Source organism: Grammomys surdaster, unplaced genomic scaffold, assembly GCF_004785775.1.
Source record: "Grammomys surdaster isolate TR1022 unplaced genomic scaffold, NIH_TR_1.0 125617, whole genome shotgun sequence".
Classification (NCBI taxonomy): Eukaryota; Metazoa; Chordata; class Mammalia; order Rodentia; family Muridae; genus Grammomys; species Grammomys surdaster.
In genome coordinates, this window is record NW_021620459.1 from 2,032,956 (window position 1) to 2,041,782 (window position 8,827).

The 8,827-nt window shown below is 43.4% G+C and overlaps 1 protein-coding gene across 1 annotated transcript in view; it reads right to left on the minus strand.

Moving 5' to 3' along the window:
• The window catches only part of LOC114638642, a 12,372-nt gene extending 3,852 nt beyond the window's left edge, over positions 1-8,520 (minus strand). The window contains exons 1-4 of the mRNA XM_028787202.1: positions 8,091-8,520; positions 7,762-7,842; positions 5,605-5,703; positions 5,190-5,262 (exon numbers count right to left, since the gene is read on the minus strand). Coding sequence (XP_028643035.1) covers positions 5,190-5,262; positions 5,605-5,703; positions 7,762-7,842; positions 8,091-8,471 — 634 coding nt within the window. The 5' untranslated portion in view covers positions 8,472-8,520. The remainder of the gene's footprint in view (positions 1-5,189; positions 5,263-5,604; positions 5,704-7,761; positions 7,843-8,090) is intronic.
• Positions 8,521-8,827: the final 307 nt, after the last annotated feature.

The following is an 8,827-nucleotide window of genomic DNA, read 5'->3' on the forward strand; positions in this document are numbered from 1 at the left end:
AGGGAGGGAGGGAGGGAGGGAGGGAGGGAGGGAGGGAGAATAACTCTCCTGTGGGGTATGGCTGCTGGGAGATTGCCCATGCCACTGTGAATGGCCTCTCTGCTCTGGGCTATGGATAGTATTAACTAACTTGCTTCCAAGTTCTGTCTTGACTTCCCTACAGTGATGGAAAATAACTGACTTGCCAGATAAATGCTTTCTTGCTCAGCTGCTTTTTGTTGGGATATTTTATCACAGAAACAGACTATAATTAGGGCAGAAATTAATCTCAATGTACAGAGTCATTACTGTGATAAACCTGACCATGTTTTTCCTAGTAATGTGGAAGAGATTCAAACTTCAGGCTAGAGGAATTGCTGAATCCTGAGCATTGGCATAACAGGCCATTCCTATGGGAGCTTGGAGCATAAGAACTCTGACAAATGTGGACAGTGGAAGCCCAGCTCATATTTCAGAGCCAACAAAGACTTCATGGAGTATTAGCACAGGGGCCATTTGTTTGATATTTTATGCAAAAAAAAAAAAAGTGGCTTATTTACTACCTGTGTCTTGAGAAGCTAAATGAGGTTGAATTAAGAGAAATGTTCTTGTCAGGAGTGCATCCCAATTGGGCTGAGAAGTGGTGTCAGGTCCAGCATGGCCTTGGTAGGGGTAGAATGACTAGTTCTCGCCCCTGGGACAGAGCCAAGAGCATGTGTCTCCACTAGTGTCACTGGCCGCTGTGGGCATAAGGTTTGTCTACATAATACTGTATATATTTTTACATTCCTCCTTCATGGAATGTCCTCACTGACTCCATGATAATCAGAGACAGCACAAGTCTGGGAGGTGAAGTGTTGGGAGCCGACTCCTAGCAGAAAGCAGCTATCATCTTTGCAGCCATCTCAGGCCATATACCCTGACAAGAGACTTGTTTTCAACAGCCAGCAACAGCTGAGCACACTCTGATAAACATTTTGTTTTTCTCACATATCTTGTTTTGTTGTTTAATGCCCCCAGCTGCAAGGTGCATGTGGTAAAGTGTCTTCAGCTGCATTCCCCTGCTTGTGCTTATATATACCCATGATTTCATTTCAATAAAGGGGACTTGAACAGACTCTCTGTCTTGTGTCTCCATTCTTCGTGTCTCTTGCCCTTCCATCCCCACTCTCTCTCTTGCTAGACACTGACCTGCAGACCAGAGCAGCAGCTCGTTCAGGTACAGAGTGGCCCCCAAACATGGGGCAGAATGTGCTGCTATAGTGAAGGTGTGGCTAATGTCTCAGCAAAACAGTAAACGCTAGATAAGGACTGAAGGAAGGCCCTTAAGGAAAAGAACTCTAAAAACATGAGTTCAAAAATATATAATTTATCAACTATCCAAAATATAAGGATGTAATAAGATTATATGAGGGCTTCATTGACCTAGAAGAACAAAAGCATCTGCACTATGAGCCAGCTTGTCAGAGAGATACTAAGCAAGGAGAGAAAGAGAATTAGGAAATGGTCATTACAGGAGATCTAACTCAGCTAAGTTTTGTTTTGGTTTGGTTTGGGTTGGGTTGGGTTGGGTTTTTTGGTTTTTTGGTTTTTTGGTTTTTTGGTTTTTTTGGTTTTTTTGGTTTTGTTTTGTTTTGTTTTGTTGCTGTTGTTTATGCTTACAAGGGCAGACAGATTCCTGAGTTCAAGGTGGACCTAGGACAGAGCAAGGTAAGGATCAGGCATGGTAAAAATGGTAATTTCAGAGTGGGGCCCCACGCTGCTGGGTTATTTATCATCTGTGCTTAAACAGAGGCAGACAGATCTCTGAATTCTTTTGCAATGTTAAAAAAAAAAAAGTGGTTTGTTTTCTCCTAAGAATCAAGGTGTTAGGGTCACAGGATGCTGACTCATGGGATAATCAAAAGGGAACTTGGAGCAAATGACTGGATTGATATGTGGATTGATACGTAAAATAAAAGGCTGGACTCATGATCTGCAAGAGATGAACTATCTAGAGAAATTTTTAGAATAGCAAGAGAGAACTACTTGGTTCTTGAGAAGAATAGAGAGAGGAAGCTGTCTGGAGCTCTCCAGAAAGAGCAGAACAGAGAAAAGGCAATCTGGAAAGCTGTCTCAAGCAGAACAGAGGCCACCAGCTGGGACCCATGACTTCAAGTCCTTTCGTTTTGCCTCTCCCAAACATCCCTTCTCTCAGAACCCCTCTCCTACAGGAGGCTGGTCCTTGGCAAAGTAGCTATATTTGTTAAAGAAATTGGGTTCCACTGAAGTGATACCTTTTGTGCTCCATTTGCAACAGTAGGAAAGTGTTTCCACAGGGTGGGCACACAGAAGCCAGCAACATAGCTTGCCAGCATTGTAAGCATTTTATTACTAGTTTTGATGGTAAAGTTGCAAGACTGATGGCATCAAAGATGGCAGCTGAGTCTAGACACTATGTGGTGGTAATGTTGGAGTCCCTGCAGAGAGCCCCTGAAAGACCAGTGTGTTATGAAGGTGAAACCACCATTGAAATGGAACCCCTGGGATATTTGTGATTCTAGGACTGTGGCAATGCATTCTGATAAAAATAATCTCTTAAATTCTAAAAGAGATTTTGCTAGACTTCACACCCACAGTTAATAGTACTTGTTGACGCCATTTAAGACTGCTATCCTATTGTGCACTCACTCAGCCTGTTCGTTTAACCTGCCTTTAAGAGAACAACGTAACAATCAGCTTTACTTGCCTGAGATGTCCCATGTGATCAACTTTTACAACCTAAGCTAAGACATAGCTACAAACTTAATTCTTCTGTGATCTGACCCAGGACAATGCATGTGTATCCTTTGCTTAAAACAGCAAACACAGAGGTTGAAAGAAATCCTCTAAAATCTATCTAAAAGGTTGAAAGATATCATTTATGGATATTGATTAATAAACAGTGGTGTTCATTATCTGGGTCAGTTGGGATCAGTTGAAGCCAGTGACCTAATCACATTAAAACTCTGTTAAAGATTTCTGTAAAGTATCCTATTCCTTCCCCCATGTGATGCTTTCTACACTGTTCAATCAATACAGAGGGAAACCCTTTAAGAACAGACACACAGTCATAGGACAGACTGATGTACACAGACATACAGCAACAGAGACAAGAACAGATTCGCAAGATAGTCTTCAGGCAGGCACGGATTACAGCAGACAGAAGTCAGAAGACACAGGGTATGAAGTAGAAAATTCAAATCTGGGTTTGTTTTTGGTTAAATGACTCCAAGGGAGAGGAAGTGCTTTTCTTTCCTCCCTTAACGCTACAGCAATGCATTATCAGTGACTTTGAGTTAATCACATTTTTTTAATCCATGAACCAGGACCATAGGACATAGGCTACAGAAAGCTAGAAATACAGAGTGAGCCTAAGTGTAGAAGAGATACTATGTGTGCTGCAGGTAGCAGAGCTGGAGGGTGGGACCCAGAAGACCACATTAAGAGCCTCAGCTTGTGGATGTCAGTTTTGAGGACTTGGTGTTGGTCCTGATGATTTTGGTTTCATTTTGATCTGATTGTTCCTTGTGATGCCCCGATTCGTCCATGTTGAAGTAGGAATTTTTAGTCTGTGCCATTGTATATGCTGGAAGTAGGAACCTTGACTTTTATTTTAAAGGAGCTCACAGTTGATAGACTTTTGACTTTTTAAATAATTGAAAATTTAAAGACTCAGGGGCTTTTAAATTTGGACTGTATTTGATAGAATTATAACAGGAGAGCTAAAGATGAGAGGTAGAAGGTTATGGTTTAAAGTTTATGTGTCAAGTTGATAGGAGTGATGGTTAGTTTTAATAGTCAACCATACAACCTAAAATCACTCAAGGGAGTACGTAGATTAGCTTTGTCTGGTGCCAATTATGTAGGGAATTAATTGTCTTGATTATACTAATTTTGTGTGTGAAGAGTCATCATAACAATAGGTGGTACCATATCCTTCCCTGGGTTTAGATCCTGACCTGAATAAGAGACAAGCATGCAGGTATACATCCTGTCTGCTCTTGACTGTATGATGTTGGTTGTGAATGGATGCTTCAAGTTTCTGCTCTGGCTTTCCATAATGATGGAATTTTGACCTGGATCGTTAAGTCAAATAAACCTTATCTCCCTTCAGTTGCTTTCTTTGAGGGTATTTCATCATAGCAAAAGAAATGAAACTAGAACAGGGACTGTCCCTAAAATTTCACTTGAGATTAAAGTTTTGCCTTACTATGCATAGACTGAAAATGAGTACAAGCTAGATTATCCCTCCTACCTTTGAAGGAATGTGTAACAGGATTGTGTATGACTGGAACTGTTCAGTTTTGATGGTCTTTAAGGAGAGGAGGAACTTACTCCACTGGGTCCAAATGGAATCTTCCCACACAGTACATGCTGGTAAGGGTCTCGGGAGCCAAGTGTATTATTAGAGAGGGCTGTGTGCACACTCTAAACCAAGTAGAGCCTCAGGCCACTGAGCTAATCGCTATGCTTGCCTGGATTACTAGGTCCAAGGAAAATATCCTGCATATGGGACAGATGTGATCTTAATAGATATTAAATAATGAGTCTATTGAAGTCTCACCAAGAATTAAATTAAAGAAAAACAAGCCTCATAGACAAGCTCTAGAGAGTCTATATTGTGTAATTAATGTAAATGACAAATATCCTTCAAATGTTGGAAGTTGACATGAGGCAAAGCTTCCCATTGTGTGTGACTTTCTCTTTTCCTATACTGAAGAGCCTAAGGTCCTCCCAGGGCAAAGAATCCCACATGGGGGACAATCAAGTCTCTGCTGGTCACAGTCATATCACTCTGGAATTCTAGATTACTTCTTAAAGGTCTCCAGCTCCTGGAGCTAATGTTTATAGGAGTACTGTTTCCTGACAGTGCTAACTAGAGGCATTGTCCCCAGGTTTACAATGATAAACAAGGATGTGGAATTTGTTGGCCATAGGTAGGTAGCTTGGACAAGCACAGCCTCTGATCTCAAATGTGCAGCACAAGTAGCTGAGCTGTGTTCCTGGCCAGAAGAACCACACCCACGCTGTCTTGATGAACTTGCTATGGAATGTCCTGTCAGATCCAAATGGCAGCCCTTCCACAGGTCAGCCTCTGCCTGTGCACATCAGGTTAGTATCTGTGAGAGAGAAAGTAGTGTGAGGGTCTGAGTTTCCTGACATGCAAATGGGGTGAGGTTTTATCTTACCCTCTTCGTTCTCCACCTCGAAACGGTTATTTGGTAAATCTTGTGTTCTTGACAAATGACAACTCATTCTGTCCTGAGATAGTTTTCAAACAGATCTGATTATTATTTGCACTTCCAAACACATCTCTATATAAACCAATGTTAATCATGCAGACCTAGATCCACAAGCACAAGCCTACATTTCTTGAGGCCTTTCAGTGTGACAGGCACCCTCAAGAGTAATCACCAAGGTCACTTATTTGCCCCTCCTAACCAGATCTGGAATACCATCAAGTCTCCAGTTATGACTGGATTGCTGAGCTTTCCAGACAAAGACAAACAAGTGGGGAACTGAGTCCACATTCACAGCCCAACAAGACTGGATCCTCTCCTATCCTGTCTTTTTAGGTAGCACTTCCATTGTGATTGTGCTTACCAGTGCTTCCTGAGTGAAGGCATCAAGGCTATCCAGGGGTTGAGCCTCTTCCACTTCATGATTTCCAGTATTTGTCTCTGGCTGTAGCTTCTCTGGTACCTGAGGAAAACAGTCAATGAGATTCATGACCAGTTCTAGGTCTGTCAATATATCAGGGAAAAGCTAGGTCATTAACCTGACAGCTGTAAAAATTTTAGGGCACTAGTTCCACTCATACCATCTGGGATGTTTTTCAGGTGTGTCCACATAGAGAGAAGAGGCCAATGAGGAAATGAATACAATGTTGCTCAAGGAGCATCCTGGCTATGTCACCCTTATTCCCACAGACACCAGGTCAGTCTGTTTGGGAAGCACAGTCCTGGCACTGCCAAACTGCAGGTGTGGCAAATGACCCCTCCCATGGAGGAAGATCAATGCATCAGGACTGACAGAGCACAGCTGGCTTTGCACTGGGGATAAGAGAGTAGAGAACTATTGAACTGAAATGCTAGAAGAAGTTGGGTCCAACAGTGAAGGGGACAAGGTGAACAGGGTGCTCAGAGAAAAGTCTGGAAAAGAGGAAGAGCCAGAAATAGAGATGAGGTAGGATAATGGGGGAAAGTGTGGATCAGGGGAGGAGGAAGGACAGAGAACAGAAAGGACAGATTGGGCTGGGGAACAGGCTGAAGGCTAGAGCCAACAGGATGGGGCTAACAGGAGTAGAACGAGCACAGGGAGAAAGAATGGGAGTGGGAAATTAGGTTTCATAAGGAAAATGGTGGGAAGCCATTTTGCCGTCTTTTCAGAAGACATTCCAAACCTTTCTCTTCAATAAAAACAGAGAGGGACTTTTGCCTGTGTAAGACCTGCTGTGGCAGTCATTTCCCAGGTGCTTCATGTCCCTTGTGATTAACAGACACTAAAACACTGCTACCAGCCTCTTAGTCCAATGTATCAACTTCACCAACAAGGCAAGGGGTCCCCGTGTCAAGTCTAAGAGTGATCAGGGGAGGTGGCAAATAAAAGTAATGGAGTTGTAACATCAGCATGTTTGTGTGATATCATGGGCATCTCCCTTCAGACAGCAGGGCCAAGACACAGAACAGAAGCAACTTGTTGGGAGCTGGGGGAGCTTCCCTAAAACAGGAGCTAGGAAAAGAGTCAGTGCCTCATGAACACATCTTCCAAAGGCCTCTCATAGCATGTACAGCACTTGTGACATGTGTCAAGTATAGAAGACATGCTTGTTTCTTATCAAGCAGGAAGAATCCACAGACCTGGACAGGAGAGCAGTCTCCTCAGAAGACACACCAGCCTTTTATTTTAAACATAAATGCATCATGCATCTTTATTCAAACCAGTTTTCTCAAAGACAACAAATAAGTAGGTCTTATAATTTTTTGTGTTCCCAGAGACCATTTGGGTCATATAGCTGTTGAATTTAAATATGCTGTATAATCTTTGGATCGTCATGTGTCTTATCTGGTGCTGTTTACTGTTGTTTTTTTCTGTGATGTGTTACTGTCTTCTCAACACAGGTTGTTTCTCAGGTTTACATGTGTTTCATATGAAGCATTTTTCTTTCCTACCAATTATGACTCCATGGTAAACTTTTTGCTGATTGCTCTGAATTTATTATCCAGATATACCCTCACATAACATTATACTCCTCTTGAGACAACACAATACATTGTAACTACAAAATGTCCATTTTACTTGAACGTTGTTGTATAATTAACTCACAAGACAATAGTGCTTTTCTCTAGAGAGAGGGGGGAGGGAAGGAGGGAACGGGAGAGGGAGAGACTCTGTGTGTGTGTGTGTGTGTGTGTGTGTGTGTGTGTGTGTGGTGAGTGATGTGCTCTAATTGAATACTGACTCCTCCGTTCCCTGTCTTTTCCTTTTCTCTCTTGTGATGTATTCTAAGCATCTACTGATGTCCTCCCACAATTGCTAGCACTTGTCACGACCTTCCTGACCACTGTGCAAAGGACATACTCCACAGCATCTCACTTTCATCCCAAGGAAACTGAGTCATAAAATGGCTTAAGAATAGACCCACAAGTGAGGCTACTCCTAAGCTGAAGCCGGAATCCTGACTCAGGCCAAGCTGCCTCCTGGTCCACTTAACTCTCACCTGTAGTGCTATTGAGCTTCCTGGTGCTAGGCACCACTTACCAAGGATGTGAGGTCCGATCTGTTGCCTCCAATTGAAAGCTCTGGGTCTAGAGAATTCTTTCTCAGTTCCTGAAGGATACGCTGAAAGACATTCAGAAAAGGCTCTCTGATGATTGTGGAAGCAGTTTCTCAGGGCTCCTAAAACCTCGAAGCTGTTTCTCATTTGCAGCCAGATTCAGTGAGAAATCAGGGGAGATGGGATCCAGGCTATCAGCTGCCCCATCATCCTGCTTCCGCTGTGTTTACCAAGTGGGCTGCTAGGAAAACAGCCTTGGCGTTTCTGTAGTGAACCATCTGCAAAGATTTCTTGTTTGAGGCTTTTGACTTACCCAGTCTGGCTGAAAGTAGCTAGTTTCCGGATGGGAAAGAGGGAAACTATCCAGCGGTGCTCTTGTAGAAGAGGTAGTCATGAGGGTAGACAGGTAGGAAGGGTTAGTGAAATAAGCCGGACTCTTAGAGGAAAGTTTGTTTACACAGGAGGAGCTGGGCATAGCAATCATTAAGGTGGGGAAGTAGGAAGTGTTCTTCAGGGCAGGGAAAGAGGTAGAGTAGAAAACAGAAAGAGGGTTGGTACGAATGGCAGGCCGAGGCGCAGCGGACTGAGATGGGAAGAAATGAATGTTGTTTGGTTGGTCAGAAGGTAAAGAAGAAGCCTGAGGGGGAACAGGATTGCGAAGACTTCCCAAGATCCTTGGCCGCTTCCTTCTCATCTTCCCAGACCCTGCAGAGCCCTTGCTTTACTAATGGCAGTTAGTGACTGAGCTTGGCCAGACCTGATGTGACAGTTATGTCATAGGTCAGCTCTCACCTCATTCCATGACAGAATGCCCATTGTGAAGGGCACATACCCTCCCTCTGCTCTAGCACCCCAGGCTTACACCCCCCCAGAGAAAAGGGCTCTAGGTGTAAGAGTGACCATGGCAAATGGCACTGAGCATCAGGACTGTCACATGAGTCTCTGCCATCGGATATAGCTTTCTTTGCATTGGTGGAGAGTGGGCAAACACATGGGCTAGGTCCATGTGCCTGGGTCCTGGGGCAGCAGCCCTAAAATCAGCAAATGGGG